The 20,147-nt window shown below is 33.3% G+C and overlaps 1 protein-coding gene across 1 annotated transcript in view; it reads right to left on the bottom strand.

The window, feature by feature from the left end:
- Window positions 1-20,147, bottom strand: part of LOC139521365 (uncharacterized) — a 47,458-nt gene continuing 27,311 nt past the window's right edge. Inside the window, exons 3-10 of the mRNA XM_071314844.1 lie at window positions 11,951-12,848; window positions 11,569-11,692; window positions 10,052-10,211; window positions 6,248-9,385; window positions 5,769-5,921; window positions 4,081-4,203; window positions 885-1,005; window positions 1-344 (exon numbers count right to left, since the gene is read on the bottom strand). Of these exons, the coding sequence (XP_071170945.1) occupies window positions 248-344; window positions 885-1,005; window positions 4,081-4,203; window positions 5,769-5,921; window positions 6,248-9,385; window positions 10,052-10,211; window positions 11,569-11,692; window positions 11,951-12,848 (4,814 nt within the window). The 3' untranslated portion in view covers window positions 1-247. The remainder of the gene's footprint in view (window positions 345-884; window positions 1,006-4,080; window positions 4,204-5,768; window positions 5,922-6,247; window positions 9,386-10,051; window positions 10,212-11,568; window positions 11,693-11,950; window positions 12,849-20,147) is intronic.

The following is a 20,147-nucleotide window of genomic DNA, read 5'->3' as shown; positions in this document are numbered from 1 at the left end:
TTTAATAATAAAGTTTCCAATTTATTAGAGGAATTCCTTTGAAAAAAGGTCCAATAAAAAACATGAAAGGAAAACACAACACAGTGTTTGCAGCGACTTGTATATGAACTGCAAAGTCATGTTCATATACCATAACTGTTTGTTTTCTCTGTTATTACAAAGTCTGAGTAAGAAATAACACTTTAAGATTTCAAATTCAATCTCTGATAATCAAACTAAAACACATTATATAAAGGGAATATATATCTTATAGTTTCTCTCCTGCGGGAACTGGGTGGAGAAATGCATGTTTTAACACTGGTTTCTTCACAGAATCCGGTCTTTTTACTACATCCGGATATGGCCTAAAAAAGAAGGTTCATTAAAGTTAGTCTTATTGTCGTCTGCGTCTAAATTAAAAAGGTCTGGTAGAAACACAATTGAAATGTAACTGTGATACAAGCACGATACCGATGTGCATGCTAGTTGTTTCTTATTAAGTTATTTTTCTAACAGCAAGTGTTTTAGATGCAGATTTGTTTTAGAGCCCACTGTCGACTAAATTTTACATCCATTCTAACTTAAACGAGAGTCGGAATATACCAACGGATAATCACATTCATATTCATAAGTCGAATACTAGCTGAGAAGCCCATGGTATTAAAAGACAAAAACAACAGTTTACAAATCATAACAATGACGAAAACTAAAGCTAGAGCAACTTGAACCTATATAAAGATATTGGGGTGGTCTCAGCTGATGGTGCCGAGTCGGCAGATCCTGTAGTGTTGTTCATGTAAATGCACACTCGGTGACAAGTCTTTATACGGTGATTACACATTCGAGAAAAAGAGAAATTGATTGTTGGATTCAGTCAGAAATGTTATAGATATTAAAGAACTTACTCGACTTTTATGTTCTTTGGTTGTTTCAGTTTGAACAGAATGGAAAAGACAACCAAACCTACAGTAATTCCAACTATGACACCGGCTGCAATTTTTGCGGTATCATTCTTCTTCTCTTTTCCTGCAAAACAACTGTATTTTATACATAATGCATATTATGTACAAATCGCATCATCAAGATGCTGCTATGTTTTGAATACTTTTGAGTACAAAATTCGGCAACCTTAAAAGATCTATTTGAGGGTGAAAACCTGGATTATGGTAAATGATCATGGAATTCAGTAATGCGTTGACCAACACGTTTTGATCATTGAAATGAGTTTAGCTTACCAAGAGATACATTTGTATTGTCATGTCAAGGTAAATCCTTTTGGCGATTAATTGTCAACTTTAACGATTGCTGCTTCTTATTTATAGAAGTAGTATCTGGAGTAATATACTCAATGTATGAGGTCGGTACGTTTATTTTGCGACTTCTATAAGAAAATGCCTATTTTCTTTTATATCAATTTAAAGAGAAGTGAAAAATAACACGAGTGTACATAAAAGATTAATTTATCAAACATTGCTGTTTTATCTAGCATGATTAAAATTTAGAATGGAAATGGGGAATGTTTCAAAAATACAAATCTTGTCTTTCCTTTGTAACATTTTGTTATTTTTGTTGCCTTCTATAATTTGTATGATCTGTTGTGTGTCGATAACCTTATTTCGGCTTCATTTTGAAAGTTATGAGATTTCCATTTCACAATGAAATAACGACTTATTTCAGATGTATTCAGTATAATATTTTTGGCTTATTCATTTGAGCATAAAGAAACTAATAGTATATTACAAGTATTCAAACAGGAGGGGGTGGGGGTGACCCCCAGGGACTTTACCTTCATTTCATTTGATTTGTTTTATTGTCCCATACAAGAATATATGTGGTTTAGGGGTGGGGATGTTGACCATTTACAAGTTTTCAAACAAGAGGGGGTGGGGTGACTCCCTCGGGACTTCCCTTTTATTTATTTCATTTGTTTTATTGTCCCCTACAAGAATATATATGGTTTAGGGGTGGGGATCTGGACCATTTACAAGATAATAGCACATTCTCAAATTGAACGGGGTGCGGGACAACCCCCAGGAACTTCCATTTAATTTCATTTAATTTGTTTTATCGTCCCATACAAGAATAGATATGGTTTAGGGGTGGGGATGTTGACCGTTTACAAGTTTTCAAACAAGAGGGCGTGGGGTGAGCCCCTAGGGACATCACTTTTATTTCATTTCATTTGTTTTATTGTCCGCTACAAGAATATATATGGTTTAGGGGTGGGGATCTGGACCGTTTACAAGATAATAGCACATTCTCAAATTGAACGTGGTGGGGATGACCCCCGGGGACTTCCCTTTAATTTCATTTAATTTGTTTTATCGTCCCATTGAAGAATATATATGGTTTAGGGGATGGGGATCTGGACCGTTTACAAGATAATTGTACATTCTCAAATTGAACGGGGTGGAGGTGACCCCCAGGAACTTCCATTTAATTTCATTTGATTAGTTTTATTGTCCCATACAAGAATAGATATGGTTTAGGGGTGGGGATCTTGACCCTTTACAAGTTTTCAAACAAGAGGGGGTGGGGTGAGCCCCTAGGGACATCACTTTTATTTCATTTCATTTGTTATATTGTCCCCTACAAGAATATATATGGTTTAGGGGTGGGGATCTGGACCGTTTACAAGATAATAGCACATTCTCAAATTGAACGTGGTGGGGATGACCCCCCGGGGACTTCCCTTTAATTTCATTTGATTTGTTTTATCGTCCCATTGAAGAATATATATGGTTAAGGGGTGGGGATCTGGACCGTTTACAAGATAATAGCACATTCTCAAATCGAACGGGATGGGGATGACCCCCAGGGACTTCCCTTTAATTTCATTTGATTTGTTTTATCGTCCCATACAAGAATAGATATGATTTAGGGGTGGGGATGTTGACCGTTTACAAGTTTTCAAACAAGAGGGCGTGGGGTGAGCCCCTAGGGACATCACTTTTATTTCCTTTGTTTTATTGTCCGCTACATAAGACGTGTCACGGTACTTGTCTATCCCTAATTCATGTATTTGGTTTTGATGTTATATATATATGTTATATTTGTTATTCTCGTGGGATTTTGTCTATGTGTGTTACATTTTAGTGTTATGTCGTTGTTCTCCTCTTATATTTAATGCGTTTCCCTTGGTTTTAGTTTGTTACCCCGATTTTGTTTTTTGTCCATAGATTTATGAGTTTTGAACAGCGGTATACTACTGTTGCCTTTATTTAGGGGTGGGGATGTTGACCGTTTACAAGTTTTCAAACAAGAGGGCGTGGGATGACCCCAGGGACTCCCCCTATATTTCATGTGATTTGTTTTATTGTCCTATAATCATTTCTGAAGACTGCATGTATCTATCACTTACAGTTTTCAAGTTATATTCATTTGAAAATTTTAGAAAATAAAATCCCATAGGGTTCTAAAGTAAACCCCTCCCTCCTTTCTAACCCCCAAAATACCCCTTAACAGACCCCAATGCACAAACGAAAGATTGATGGCTCACCTAGACATGTTAGTCTAACATATTGTAAAATCCTTAGTAAATCTGACAAGCCGTTTAGGAGAACCGCTGCGGACAAGTTCATTTTTAAAGTGGCGGAAGAAGAAGAAGAAGAAGAAGAAGAAGAAGAGGAAGAGGATATAATAAAAATAATAAGAACTGACCAAAAACAATAAGTCTCCAAACTTTGTTTGGGAGACTTAATTAACCAATCACTTTATAAGAAAAATTCATTGGTTATATAGCAGTTTAACAAACACTAATTTTGATCAGCGAGAAGCTTAATGTTTCTTCAACAATACAACGTGATTAAAACGTTTATCTGATTTTTACAGAGTTATCTCCCAGTAGTGTTAGGTATCACCTTAAAGTTAATGGGTTAACATTGTAATTTGTATCAAATACAATTCACTTGTAGTTTAAGTAAAAATTAAAAAAAAAACCTCATTATTCCATTAATTGTCTACAAAACGAAATAAAACTGATCGTCTCTTGCCGTTGATTTTTACTTAACAATCAAGTCTTAAATATCAAAAACAAATCAATCTGTCTGCATGCAGATAATTTAAAAAGATAAATACATTGAGAAAAAAAACAACAATTACCTGTGCATGTTTTGCCATCACTATGAAGGGTATAGCCATCACTACAACTACAAACGAAGCTGCCATTTGTATTTGTACATGTGTGTTCGCATACGAACGTTGTATAAGCGCATTCATCTATATCTGAAAAATAAAGTAAGTTAAAACGATTGTTTGCTGAGATATTTACTGTTTGGTCATGTTTAATCTATGTATAAACCTACTAATATTTCTTATTTAATAAAATAATTGTATTTACTTTCTTTGCGCAATAAGAAGTAATTCGGTTCTAGTAGACCTTTATACAATTATTTTGGCGCCTTTTTCTATTTATTGAGAAAACACCAAAGCGAGTTCTACAGTTATATTTAGATATTATTTATTACAAAGTTTTTGTATGGAAGATTATTTTTGTTTTTCTTGTTCTAATTCATATTATTTATATTTGTAGATTGCGTGATTCCAGAATTGTGTCGATAATTTGGACTTTGAAATAATTTAATACAATTTAGACTAATATATTGAATATGAATTAAATGTTTTGTTAAAAAAAGTTTATTAAAACTGCTTTGGTGCATCTCTCAATGAACCGCTTTGGTGCATCTCTCAATGAACTGCTTTGGTGCATCTCTCAATTCACATAAGTCTTTAGTTGTCTTTGAAGTAATCAGAAAAGTTTTATGTTCGGATGAGCAAGCGAAGGAGAACATAAACGCAGTTATTTTCTTTCAGATTGCATGATCATGATGATAGTTATTTCTTTTGATGGTTCAAATCTGACGGTACAATGTTTCAATGAAATTTGCTTTCGATGCAGATATAATGACCTATGCAACATGTGTAAGGTCATTATTTACCCTGGTTAATATGGAAAATAATATTAACTTAAATATTTAATTCGTTTGATAGTTGTCGTGCGTTATTGACAATTTGGGTAATTTTTCAAAATATTTCATCTCTGATAGGTTTAAGGCAAAACACACCTTTCACTCCTTCATTAGACAGAAATTAAAAAAAAATCGTCGTTGATGCACATTTTAAATATAGACATGTAAATGTGATTTGAATTTCATTGCCCAAAACTTTTTTTAAAACAAGCCAGATTTAACATATACGACTGCAGAATTTTAAAGTTTTATTGATTCTACTGTATATGAAGCATACCTTCACCTATCGATATTCGTGTTTCGTGATACATATAGAAACAAAAAGATGTGGTATAATTGCAAATGAGACATACAATTATAGGTCACCGTATGGCCTTCAACAATGAGAAAAGTTCATACCGCATAGTCAGCGATAAACAAATATGTTACACAGCAACAAACGACAACTACTGAATTACAAATTTCTGGTCTTGACTATGCACACACAAAATGTGGCTGGATGAAATGCGTTTGAAGGCGCCAGCCATCCGCTAACTTGGGACAGTGGTGTAACAGTACAATATAAGAACAAACTAAAAAAAAAAAAACAATCGAAAAAGGCATAAATAATCAGATGGATACAAATAGAAATTCATCTAACAAAATCACAGGATGGACGTGGCGGATATTTATACATCCCCGGAACATAAAGACATTTAGTACCTATCTGCAATAACTGTCTATTATCTCCATTGTCAAAGCCACACCCATATCAACAAATAAAATTATACTCTCCTCATACATGTATATCTTTATTTTTAGAAAATACAGATTAAACCATACCAGCACAATCCAAAACTTCTTTTGATCCTGATGCAGACGTTTTAAGTCCTTTTCCACAAGCAATGCATTTCCTTTTATTGTTTTGGGGCTGATACATACCAATTTCACATAGCAAACACATTCCATTGTCAAAATACGTACCAGGGAGACATTCTGAAATGATACAATGTCAATTTCTTTATGCATCAATTTTCTGCCAGGCTTAATATCTTCAAGTATCGATATTCAATGTAACATAGCTAATGTTTTTGGTTATATTATACCTTATTGATTTTTATTCAGTGAATTATTTATGTTTCATATATTAATTTTACGCCCATTCGAGTTATCAGACTGAACTTACTATTTTGCATTGTCTATTTTTAAACAATACCAAAAAAAAAAAATACTTTTAACTTACATTACGTGTACTTAAAAAAAGTGATTTTTCGTAATAATTTGGAAAAGTTTATTTTACGGATAAATTTAAAAACATATACCCTTGACAAAAATCTCTTTGTCAGTTGATGAAACATTAGCAACAACATTTTCTGCTATACATTTGTAAATTCCTTCATGATTTTGTTGAAGGTTGTTAAGATGCAAAACCCTTTGATTGGATTCATATAGCATATTTCCATTGTGATACCAGTTTATTGTTGGTCTTGGATCTCCTGTTGCATTACATATTATGTTGATTGATGATCCAATAAGTGCTATCGAATTTGAAAGCTCAATCGAAACCTTCGGCGGAATAGCGCAATATACATTAGAATCATTTAAGTAAGTTAAGGAGTCGGTTATTTCAATTAAAAGTTTGTTAGTATCTTTGATTGATATAGTTGAATTAAATAGCAGATCAGAAAACAGATCTTCTAGGATAACTGTTGTATTTCTACTCTTTTCTATGTCCAGTATTACGTCATCATCGAATATGTCATGAAGACGAGCAAATGAAAACAATACGCAGTCTTTAAAGTCAAAACATTCCGTTTCTTCAAAAAAATCTCTTGAAGTATTCGTCATTCCATGAATCCAGTGGTCAATTACAGATATCGAATCTACATCTGCCATCTGTGTATTCAGAAGATCTGCTGCAAAATTGGAAGCATCTGCCATCTGAGCAAGATATGAATTATTCGAAAATATATCTGTTGAATTGCCAATCACAGTTTGCAAATCCTCATCTGAAATATTGAATTCTCGAAGTGCATAGTCGGTGCTTATGCCTAGAGCATCTGCCGTAAAGGTGTCTGCTGTTAATGTCATATTCATGTCATTAAGTGAATTTCTTACATTAATTGCGTCATTTAGAGCATGCGTAGACTCATTTGTCATCATGTTCAAGTTATCGATTGATTCTATTAAAAATACGTATATGTGCAGAAACAATTCACAATTAAAGGCGAAGTATTCAATTTGATTTTTAAATTTGCTTTTGAGTTGTTTTTCAGAATTATCATCTTCAAATTGAAAAGATTCATTTGCATATTTTTTAGAGAAACTCATGTATTCAGATTGATTTGTTACATCTCTTTTATAAATGTGTATCATGTGATGCAACGTAGACATATATTTATACGAAATTGCTCTCCTTTTACGTTTTCCGAGTTTTTCTCCAATGATGTCCATCAATGTGTTTACAGTAGATTCAGCAAATCTCGACATGCTGACAACTGGATGTCGGAAGTCGAATTCAAATCTAAATGTACGCCAATTTAATTTGAAAGCCTGAAGTTCACACGATACATCAAATACAGCTTTGTCTTCAGTTGAGAGTTCGAGATCAAACTTACAGTTTCTGACGTCAAGCAACGGTTGCAAACCATACTTTACAATTAAATCAAATACATGCAATGCTGCTTCAGCAATAAATTTTACGACGTCAATGGCAGACTTTGCAACTTCAAGAATTTCTTTAGCCGCTACTAAACTAAGCTTAGCAAATTCAAGTACACCTTCTGCTAAAACAAGAACAGCTTTTGATTTGTCAACAGCAAACTGAGCAAGCGAAACCGCGGCTTTAGCTACATCTAATGCAAGCATTGGAACCCGAACAAATATTTTAGCAGCTTCTAATGCAACATACGCTAATGCCCGTACTGCTCGGCATGCAACATTGGCAATTTCACATGGAATGTTGGGTATTCTGAACATACAACTGGTAGTTCTTATGCATGGATAACGGAACCATCCCTTTTTGCATATCTTAAACTTGATACCAGGGACACATATTTTATGGCAAGTCTTAATTTTACACAAACTATCCAAGTGTTTTTGGGATTTCCTGAGTTTGTCTAGTGCCCTTTGAAAAGGATCCTTTGCATTTTCTAGGCTTTGCTTTGCTTTATTCATTGCATTAACAGCTACATCGAAATTAGAATAACAATTCCGTAATTTTTGTTGAGCTACCGTTAATTTATCTTGTACATGGGGAATATTTTGTTGTGCCGTAGTTAAGACATCTTTGGCTGCGTTTAAACGTTTATTTGCAGCATTGGCGAATTTTTGTGAAATAATTTGCAATCCATCTAGATAACTGACTGTAAAATCATGTTTTCCACCTTTAGCTACTAGTTCCCCTCTCACAGAAAAAATCAGATCCTTCCACACCTTTCCTAGCTCTGTTGTAAGAGAAAATCGAACAAAGTAAACGTTCCACAAACGTCCCTCGAGCGCTAGGGAGAACTTGTTATTGGTTATAAATACGTCACCCGAAAACGTCATACCCAAGACTGCAGCTTGTGCCAAAAAATGGGCAGCAAACTTGTCCGATGATCGACTGAGAGCAATATTTACAACGGCACTGCGTTCCATTGTTATAAAAAATCCCAAGGTCAAGGGTGGTCCCAAATGTTTTCGACCGGTCACTCTTGCAAGAACCTTTACGGATGGCTCACCACTCAAGAGTTCATACAACTTCTTAAATTTGCTGCACTGATTTATCCGTTCCGCAGAATATATGAATTCAATGTCCATTTTCCCGAATCGCAATTTTAACAGATCAAAATCGGCTGAAAAAAGAAGACCGAATCCATTATAACTTTGAATAGCAGAAAAAACCTGGCTTCTTACTTTTGACAATAATTTGTTCACATTTTGACCAATGATCTGTTGTTCATTTTTGATAAAACTGGTAAAATTATAGGCGATAACATCTTTTTCAAACTCTAACAAATCTAAAACACCCTGTCCTTTTCTTTTAAATTTTTCGATATAAGTGGTCCATATATTACCAGTAATATTTGATATATTTTCTATATCAAACTTTCCAATTTCGATAACGTCTTTAAGCATTTGTACAAAAGAAGACGTAAACGTCTGCAAATCTGTAAAAAAAACTCGAATGATATCGGAAAAATCCTTCTCAAATCTTTGAATTAAATCTGTAAGTAAATCCCCAAATCTAAGTATTGCAGCGCGTAAATCCACTATATCAGTTAGAACATTTATTGTAGTATCGGATGTAGGTATATGGTTTGGATTCGTCGTAAAAAGTGCATGTAGTCGTACATTAGCATCAAAAATCCAGTCTCCTACTATTGGGATTTTCCGAAATGGATTAAGATTTGTCATAAAAGATAAAAAGACCCCTTCTGGATTTGCCTCATTTCCACACCAAGCCCTTTCCTGTGGTCCTTAAATGTACATTAAAAACATATTAGACAGTTTAAAATACGTTACAATGTCATGCAGAAATCAAAGTATTCGAACAAACACTTGATAACATAAACGATACACTTTTATGGAGATGAAACTTAATTTAATCTGACATACACAATTCTTTATAAACATTGGGTTGATGCTATTTGTGCACATTTAATGACTATGGGGGCTTAGTTCAGTATTATAGTTTTTTTTATCCATATGTGACACACGTTTCGAAATACTTTGATTTCAATGCTGTTTTAAGACATAATAAATTGTAAAAGTTTTAAAACCATTCGGTCCAGCGCACTACTGGTGTACGCTTAGTTTCTGGGGTATCACCAGCGACAATGCATCCGTGTTGATATGAAAGTTAATTGAGGCAGACATTTGTTGTTATTTAAGTTATAATATCATTATATAATATGTTGAATTATTCAAATATTAAGCCTGTTCTTCCACAATTAGATATTACCCACCGTACTTGTCACAACAAAGCTCTTCTTAAATAAATAATGGTTTTCATTGCTCTTTAACTTATTTGATTCAACCTTCATACTTTTTTGATTCAAAAATTCTTTCCTGTAGATCGGGTTATGTGTAGTCTATTTGATGTTAATTAGCGTTTACCTCGTAAGTAATTAGTTATTAGTTACCTCCAATTGACAAATAAGCTTCGATACTAGCTGTCACAATGCCGCCAAGTTCTAAGGTCCATATTTGGTCAAACAATTTGAACTGAAATGTAGGCGTACGACCTACATTTTGTACATTAATTAGTGCATTCCATTCGTCCACAAATAAACCTGTCAGCAACTAAGGAATAAGAAGTAAGAACTCAATAAAAATATTTTACACACACACTAAATACACTAACAACGAGAAATCATGAGGACATCTCTCAAAAAGCGAATTTCTGCAAAACAGCACGTGAATACCAAATTTTATTTTAGCATAAATATTTGATTTTTTTAAAACATTTTTTTTAAATCAAACGCTCCGGTGAATAAGAAGAGAAACTCAAAATTCTTTTCCTTCGTAATGAATTTGACCTTTTTTAAACTTTTTTGATTCGGGCGTCACAATGAGTCTTTTGAAGAGGAAAGGCCCGTTTTGTTTTTTCATTAATCCTGGTATCTATTATGAGTTTTTTTACTGATAAATTGTATTGGCAGAGATGAATTATCTAGGCCAATCCTATCATTAATACAATATTCCCCTTTCTACATGCAGTTATATTTTTCTAGCATAAAAGTTCAGTAATAATTTTATTCGATCGAAATGCCGTAATATAACAGATAAAAGATGTGCCCAGATTAGCGACATAATTAAAATTTCGAAATGTTTGGAATTTCGAAAATGAAAATTGTATCATTACATTTATGCAATCTTTTGCAGAGAATATTGCGAACTGTTATGTATAAATGTCGAAAAATTCAATATTTTTGGATATAACACAGTTGTAACGTCCGTAGATAATAAAATCTCAACAACAATTTTAATGAAAACGCTGCGTGCTATCAAACGATAATTACCATTCTCAGTTGATCATTAAAACAGAAGTGACGTTTAGGTGATATGAAAATCACTTATATGTAGAAAATGGTTGATAAAACCTAGTTGTATAGCTCGCTAAACCTCTCCCTTTTATGACAGTCGCATCAAATCCATTATAAGCTCCATTGATTACGACAAAGATTTGTGAACAAAACAAACAGACATAATAGGTAATCATGTCAAAAATAAGTATACAGCAGTCAACATTGTGTTATAATCTTAATCTCTATAACATCAACAGCAATGTAACAAAGAGCACAAAAAGGCATAAAGACAAAGCATATTAGCAAATACTAAAGACAAGAATACAAATATTTACTATAACACAACGACGGGATGTATTGAAAACTCTTTCATTGACTAAACGAACGACCAAACATGTGTTAACTTTCTTGTCAAAAATTGATCAAATCTTTGATTATATATATACAAGTACCTCTTTCAACCTTTTCTGACTGCATACGAAAGCTTTATTTTTTTCTGCTAAAACGGGTCTTATTTCTTAATTTGATTTACGTATCGATTTGCTCTTTACAAAAGGTTGATGAATTATTTTAAGATATATTCTAAACTTGTGTAAATGCTATTTTATCACACTGATTATGTTATTTCTTACATTAGATATACTCGGAACGGCAAGAAAAATTTCAGCCACTCCTTCTATCCTTATGTTAATGGATTCTGTTTGAAACCCCCATTCGAAATCACTGTGGAGCCATACGTTAGCGGATTCGAAAACGCTGTAAATATAAAAATTAAATCAATTCTAATTCAAATGCATACAAAATGGTGGAAGATTCATTAAGATTCATTAAGTGTTTTTATTTCAATTGTATTCCGTTGGACAGAAATTGATATACTTTTCATTTTCCAAGTTTTATATATTAATACATGTTCTGATATATAACGAACAAATATGTTGCACCTTAGTCGTGAAATTTTTTCCAATAAAATCAAGTATATTTGCATTGTATGATTGATTATATTCGAGAACTTACTGGTATTGAAAGATTTCATCTCCATTCCAAACACTTATTTGTTTTTTAGTCCGAGTAACATCTATGTTTTTAGCCAAAGACAGTCCAATACCATAAGGTCTGAAGATTACACCATATCTTTGATGTAAAAATTGAAAATATTCAAATCTTTCCAAAAAACCAATTGATTCTGGCGGCAAGAGCAGATATGCTGTTCCTCCATTATCTTGACAAATGTCAACTACAAGACAAAATTTGTTGTCTCTCAATGGAGTTGGTAAATGGACTTCGTTCTCAAATAATGTAATGTTCATATTATTTCCAAACTGGAATACACTGTATAGAAGCTTTTCATTAACTGGGGCCTTATTGCATTCAGAAACGTATCTCAATTTTTCTCCGTACAGCAAGTCAGCTTTCAGATTTGTAATTGAAAATTCTGCTGTTCCTGATTTACTGAAACGAATCCAATTAGGCAACACTGTATATAGTTTGTCAAACAACGTTGGTACAACAGAAGCGATTAAGGCGTGTACATCCTTTGGTGTGATTTCCAAGTCTAAGCACTTATATTCTCGTTTATTGTGTAACTCAATTCCATTTGATTCAATATATTGGAGAGACCCGAAAATTAATTCGAAGTTTGAGATTGTAGAAATCGTGTGTAAGCCAGATATGGAAACAGGTAAGGCAAAATTGCCAGATTCAATAAACACAATTCCCTGGGTAAAATATATACTTGAATTAGTTTTAAGTTGGTACCAAGACGATGTTGAAGACAGAAGAATGTTTTTTGTACTTCCATATTTTCCACATGATGTTAACTCGAGAATGGCACATCCTTTTGGCAGTAGGCTGCGAGCTAAGTTATTGATTTCGAAGATTGTTTGTTGCATCCCATCAGCTTTATTAGTTTTCCCTGTAAAAATTGACCAATTCATAATGATCATTTATGCATATTTGTGTGGTTGTCAAAACAATAAAATGTATTGTTTACTCTTTTCGTTGATTAGAACAATATGAACAATTATTAACCAACTTACTACAATATGTATAGAAATGCCCATGCTTTATAAAAGGAAAATTTCGACATCTGGTCATTATGAACGGAGAAATTGCTACAGCCAGTCATTACGAGATCTCAGTCATGCATTACGAAATCTCAGTCATGCATTACGAAACCACACCCGTGCATTACGAAATCACAGTCATGCATTATGAACAGATGAAACGGGATATCGATTAAAACAAAATGTCGTTTATTTCTGTAAATAAGTGTGACATTTTTTTATTCTTTTTTAAACTTAATATCATAAAAATAAGCTTAATAAATGATGTTCATTAACATTGTTTTGTAACGACTTGAAACGGAAATATTTCACAGCCTTTTTCGAGAACGATTTTCGATTATTATCACTGTTTCATTTCCGTTGTTCAATCCTCAGAATGCATTATGCAGACTTTACTGTCTGATTAATTCTTCCCAGCTACTTTTTATTTGCTAGATGAAATGAATTTGAATAGCATAAAATTAAGTACTTGGATGAGAAATCAGAAATTACATCTGACAGTCACAATGTTGACTAAAATTCCATGCGAAATTGAATGCGAAAAGACAAGTTGAAGTTCAGCTATGAAATTCCTGTATCTTCTGCACGGTAAGTTTTTTACTCTTTGTTTAATCGAAGAATAAAACCATTTAATAAAAATTTTATGAAACGGGCTTTTCTGTATTGGTCCTGTTGTAGTTTGTGGATAGCTGTATAATTTTGGATCCGAGACTCGAAGACTGTTCTTGAATGAAGTTGCCTTTATAGTTGGTTAATAAAAGTATCAATATATGGACTTTTTCATATTGGCCCTGTAACATGCCCTTGATATTAATAATGACCTCGGACAGTTGTAATGGCCCTCGGCGTTGCCTCAGGGCCATTACAACCATCCTTGGCCATTATTAACACCTTGGGCATGTTACAGGGCCAATATGAAAAAGTCCATACATTAATACTATAGTATTGGACAGTTGTATGGAACATAATGTTTGACATTTAAAACTATATCATTATTATTGGTCTACTTGGGTTACCATTTACAGGGTAGCAATTATTTGGCCTAGGTTCTTGTATAGTTTGATTGATTCCTTTTGATTAATTTTGCGGCTCGGTGATTCCATCAAGCCACACTAAATGTTTGAACGTAACCTACTAGAATTGGCCTTTGACTTGTTTTTATGTTATGTTTAGTTCATGTCTTATGTCATCTGGTTCGAAAGGCCACTTGTATATTTTCGAAGCCTAGCACTCGTCGTCTTTGTCCGTCACTCGCATTCTTTAACAACAACAAAAAAAAAAAACTCTTCTCTTCTGCAACTACTTGGCCAAATGCTATACAACTTAACGTGAACGTTTCTTGAGGGTATATAGTTTTAAAATATTTCTGCAGAATCTATCCATCAACAAATAGGGCTTCTGTTAAATGTAACATAGGCAAAATATAGTCAAAGACCACTGTACGAATTTTAGAAGAAAAAAAATACAAATTCAAACTCTGTCGAAATGCCACAACCGAGAAGAGCATATACTCGGTAAAATAATAGTTTAAACGCGTCTGAAATCGGATTTCAGTTTATAATAAAATAAGCTTAAAGAAATTAACCGAACGACAGTTTTTGTTCATTTAAAGCCAGTTTTTCCCAAAGTTACAAAGTTCAGAGAATATATTGAACATATTGCAAGTAGCAGTTATTACACATGTAACAGTACTATATAACTTAACTTCAGTTTAAAATTGTTGTGTTTTATATCAGATCATTTGATACGGTGACATTATAAGGTCACGCAAGAAATATTTTTTAGGGCGTTCCTCGAACATAGTATTCTGTTCCCACAAGATAATATGCCATGTTGTGGATAAATGCTTTTATCTTGTGGAAACAATACATGTGGAAACAGTGTAATTCATTGTTTGTTGTTTGTACATGCTATGATCTTGTGGGAACAGTATACTTTGTTGTGGGTACCAGATATGATATTGTGGTTAAACTTAAATATATGCTGTGGGTAGAATAATACCTTGTTGGAATTAGTAAACCATATTGTTGTTATATGATATGATCTTCTGGTAACAATATAAATTTCTATGTTGTGGGTTCATCATACGATCTTGTGGGAATAGGAAAACCATCTTCTTGCATTGGTACACGATACTATCTTTAGGTAACAATATACCATGTTGTAGGTAAAAGGTCAACCATCTTACATGTATGACAAGTAAGATAATCAACTTGTAAAATAACTATGTTTTAGGACCACTATGCTATGTTGTGGGAACATGCTAAAATGTTTCTTGTAAGGCCTTATTTTGCCTTCGCAATAGGAGGTCCCAGAAAGCATTATTTAAATAAAGATATATCCTTATAGATACATAATTTTGCTTTTTGATAAATCATACGGTATTCAATATCACATACTAATTAATACGCATATATGACATCATTCTCTGGAATCATTGGTGTTGACGCAATTAAGATTTTAAACATGGAAATTCATCCCTTTCAAAAAGAAACAAAGTGTGCAGAGCACACCAAGAGAAATAAAAAATGTCTTATTCCCTTGTTAGATCATCTAGTAAAAATTCCCACTGATGAGGTACTAATGAATGAAATGACTTTGACCTCAATTTCAATGAGATACATATAAAGAAAATGATCATGACTAATTTTCGTAAAAATCATAGTGAGAGTATATGGTAACAGCTATAGGCAACCTTACGGTTTTCAAAATTGAGTAATAGGTTCAATTGTTACAAATGTTGCGTGTTTAATGTGCATACCGAATAGGAAAATGTTTTATTGAGCAGCTAGCATATCAGTGAATAAACTTTAGGTATCCATCATAATTCCTTTCTTCCAAATGTCTTAACTAATTTTCAGTTCTTTTTTTAATAATCCAGAAGAAAGGAGTGTAAAGTACTAGATTCAAATTATAGATATATCTTAAATTAAACTTTCATGAAATTATGATACCAATTTGCAAACCTTATTTAAAATTTAGGTAAAATCGATCATGACAGAGAGAAGTAAAACAAAAACGTCCCCTTTTTCTTTAATTCCCAGAACAAAAGCTTACAATCATGAAAACTGTGTCATAAGAAAACACTTTGTGTTATATATTTCAGATATTTCAAAACATCATATTAGTTATCAATGGCATTTAAAGCAAAACGTATCACATTTGCGATATAGTAACATTAATGGGTGCATTTAGAATGAATAGAGTTTATAATCTCGATAAACGGTATATAACTCATCTTATTTGCTAATTGAAAATTAAGCTGAATAAAATAGTTTAAGACAGCAGAGAAGATCATTCTGTTTTAATTGGTTATTACTAGGGATGTTAACTCGGTGAAGATTTACTAATCGAGTATTCGTTGGATTTATCGAGCGATACTCGAGTACTCGCTCGATAAAACATTTGACTGTTTTATAAATACAAAGGAGTAGGTTCAGTAAGACCCCTTTTTGGCCCCAAAATATAGCAGTTTTACAAAATTGTTAAAATATATACTTTTAGTTATTTATTGGACAGTAGAATGGTTTTGCTAAATGAATATGAGCTGTGTTTGACAATATAATGCACATATATCAGGTACTAGCATCATTAAGTCATATATCCAAAAAGTGAATTTTTTTTTGCATATTTGATAGATTTTTCATATTTAAGCTAGAATCGGGACGTTTTTAATGAGTAAATCAGTTAAAATCTTTAACATATACTTATTGAATCAACTACAATAGACACTCAAGTGTTTAAAAAGTGTCTGAAATCTCTCGTCAGATGAACTTTAAATTTGAGGCCAAAATCGGCTCTTACCGGACCTACTCCTTTATAAAAAAATACGACTTCTATCAGCATTTGAACCCTAGTTCCAATGAAAGTTCAAAGCACCAATTGTTATTATTTCATCATCTCTTTAAAGTTGGCTATGTCGTTAATTGTCTTGGACTCTCGTAATTATACAGCACTTAGTTTTAGAAGAAGGAAAAAACAAGGCTTTCTGTTGCAGTTCATGGATGGAATTGTCCTATCCGTGATTCAAGGATTGAAGTCAGATGCGTTTATGGAATTGTACAGCATAAAGAGAATTAAGTTAGTAACAAAACTTTATGCTTCAGCTGTTTCGGGTCAGTATTGCCTGACAATCGTTTTATGATCTTTATTTCATATAATTACAACTGTCTTGTTTTGGGTCAGCATTGTCTGCCAAAATGTTTTATGATCTTTATTTCACACAATTACAACTGTCTTGTTTTGGGTCAGCATTGCCTAATAAAACTTTTAATTATCTTTATTTCATATAATTACAACTGTCTTGTTTTGGGTCAGCATTGCCTGCCAAAACGTTTTATGATCTTTATTTCATACAATTACAACTGTCTTGTTTTGGGTCAGCATTGCCTGCCAAAACGTTTTATGATCTTTATTTCATATAATTACAACTGTCTTGTTTTGGGTCAGCATGCATTGCCTGATAAAACGTTTTATGATCTTTATTTCATATAATTACAACTGTCTTGTTTTGGGTCAGCATTGCCTGATAAAACGTTTACTAGTATATGATTTTTAGTTAAAAAAAAATGCTATGCTTCTGTTTTGGGTCAGTATTGCCTGCCTAAACGTTTATGATCTTTATTACATACAACTACAACTATTTTGGGTCAGCATTGCCTACCAAAACGGTTTATATGATCTTTAGTAATAAAATGCTATGCTTGTTTTTGGGTCAGTATTGCCTGCCTAAACGTTTATTATTTTTATTTCATATAATTACAACCGTATCTTGTTTTGGTCAGTATTGCCTGCCAAAACGTTTATGATCTTTATTTTATACGATTTGTGTCTTTATTGCCTGCCCTCCTGCCGATTCTGTCTTTACACATTATTCGTCTGTCAATGCGGACATTTGATAGGCTACCATTAAATTGTTTTTTTAAATTTTATAGCTCGGTTTAACTTCCTGTATGTATACATGATCATATTATGGCTTTTAATGTTGCCTTTTTTATTCAAATTTGTAATTATTCAAATTATATATATATATATATCTCTGCGCAATGCTAGGCGGTGTTGTCGTAGAAGTTAGAAAATGAAGTACAGGTTCCAGCCCCGGCGCCGGGGAGGAAGTTACGAATCAAATCTACTCTAACATCGTTAGGTTGATTTTCTAGGCACTTTATATATATATATATAAAAGGACTTGATGGTTTATGCCAATGTTGTACTAAATGCTATGGTCTTTAGAGGTAAATCCATCACAAACCAAAGTTGTTTTTTTTATTATATTAAACTAAACTGGTTATTAATTAAATGGGTTTTTCTCTTTCGAGAACATTTTTAGAGTATGTGTCAAAAGTTATAAATATTTACTCGGTTAAAATTTATGGAAAGCAAACGGAGTCAAAATCCTTACTTCGTAACTTGTCAATTTGTAACTTGTAACTGTGATTTGTCAATTTGTATATTGATGTTTTGTAACTTGTCGATTCGTAAATTGTCAATTTGTATATTGATGTTTTGTAACTTACCGATTTGTAAATTGTCAATTTGTATATTGATGTTTTGTAACTTGTCGATTCGTAAATTGTCAATTTGTATATTGATGTTTTGTAACTTGTCGATTCATAAATTGTCAATTTGTATATTGATGTTTTGTAACTTGTAACATATCGATTCGTTAAATGTCAATGTGTTAAATGCCATCGTTAAATTATGCTAACGATAATTATGACGACAGATGGCGCTCGGTTTCTTCTTTTTTGTATAAGCCTCCTATGGAATATATACCTCAGTAATTTTAATCAATTAATTACAGCAAATGCGTCTAAAAGAAAGCAAAACAAAAATTGCACGTTAACAGGATCCCAGTTTTATTTTGTTTACTGACGTGGAATTTCGTTCGAGAACGGAAACTATATAAAAATACATCCCGACTAGTTCAGTCCCTCGACGTAATCGATCTCTCCTAATTGCGAGATTAATGAAATAGTCGTTGGTCAGAGGAATATTACGACTGGATTATTCATGTAAATACAATAAGATGATTTCAAATGAGACAACTATCCACCAAAGCGAAGTTCAAATAAAGTAGATGTAAGCAAGTATAGGCAACATACGGCCTTCAACAATAAATAAAACATAATACCATATAGTCGGCTATAAAAGGCTACATCATTACTGGAAAACCCAGGTATAAGTAATAAAAGATTTCTATTAATCATAAAATGCTATTATCTAACCATTTAATTCTGACAGGAGTGGAAAGGGCTGACATATATATATATTAATATACATGCCTACTGAATTTTTCTTGTCAAGAAGCTTAAAAATTGGTGCTTCCAGATTTCTGTTCGATAAAAATTTACTACCTAAAAGACCAAAATATTCACGAGTCTCTCGATCTCAACAGCTGCCGAACGCCCAGTACTCCCGATATGAACCCCACCCTGTGCCACTCCTCCTTAAAGCCTGGCAACCTTACAAAATCTAATATTTTGTCGATCGGATCGTTAATTAACCGAAATGATTCACAATGTTAATCAATAAAGCTATTTTTCTTTAATTTGCATGTCATATAAAATTAAAAAAAAGTCATTTGCAATGCATTCGTAACAATATAATCCTAATATCCAATTGACAAACCAGGTTGTATTCCGCCTGGTTCTTCTGTGGAGCAGTCAGCCAAGATCCCAGGTTAACATTTTACTCTAAAAATGACCCAATACATACCCCTGGGCCAAACCCCAAATCATGTGTAAATATTTTCGTGGAGAAATAAAATTAGTGTAAGCATATTAAAGATAATTGCCTCTGTCATGCAAATGGTGAGTTGGCAAGATCTTTTCTCTGACAAGTCAAAGGGATAGGGCGTCACTTTGGTTAAAAGTGGGAGTATAAGGGGGGTGGGTGTGTGTGTGTGTGTGTGAGGGGGATGGGGATTAAGATCTATAAAAAACATGTTTAACCTCGCCGCATTTTTGCGCCTGTGCGAAGTCAGGAGCCGCTGGCCTTTGTTAGTCGTGTACGATTTTAGTTTCTTGTGTATGACATCCATTATCACTGAACTGGTATACATATTTGTTATGGGGCCAGCTGAATGACTCCTCTGGGTGAGGGAGTTTCTCGCTGCATTGCAGACCCATTGGTGGGCTTCGGCTGTT

The sequence above is a fragment of the Mytilus edulis genome, chromosome 4, assembly GCF_963676685.1.
Source record: "Mytilus edulis chromosome 4, xbMytEdul2.2, whole genome shotgun sequence".
In the NCBI taxonomy this organism is placed as follows: Eukaryota; Metazoa; Mollusca; class Bivalvia; order Mytilida; family Mytilidae; genus Mytilus; species Mytilus edulis.
The sequence above is the reverse complement of the archived record's forward strand: the minus strand, read 5'-3'. Positions and strand labels throughout refer to the sequence as shown.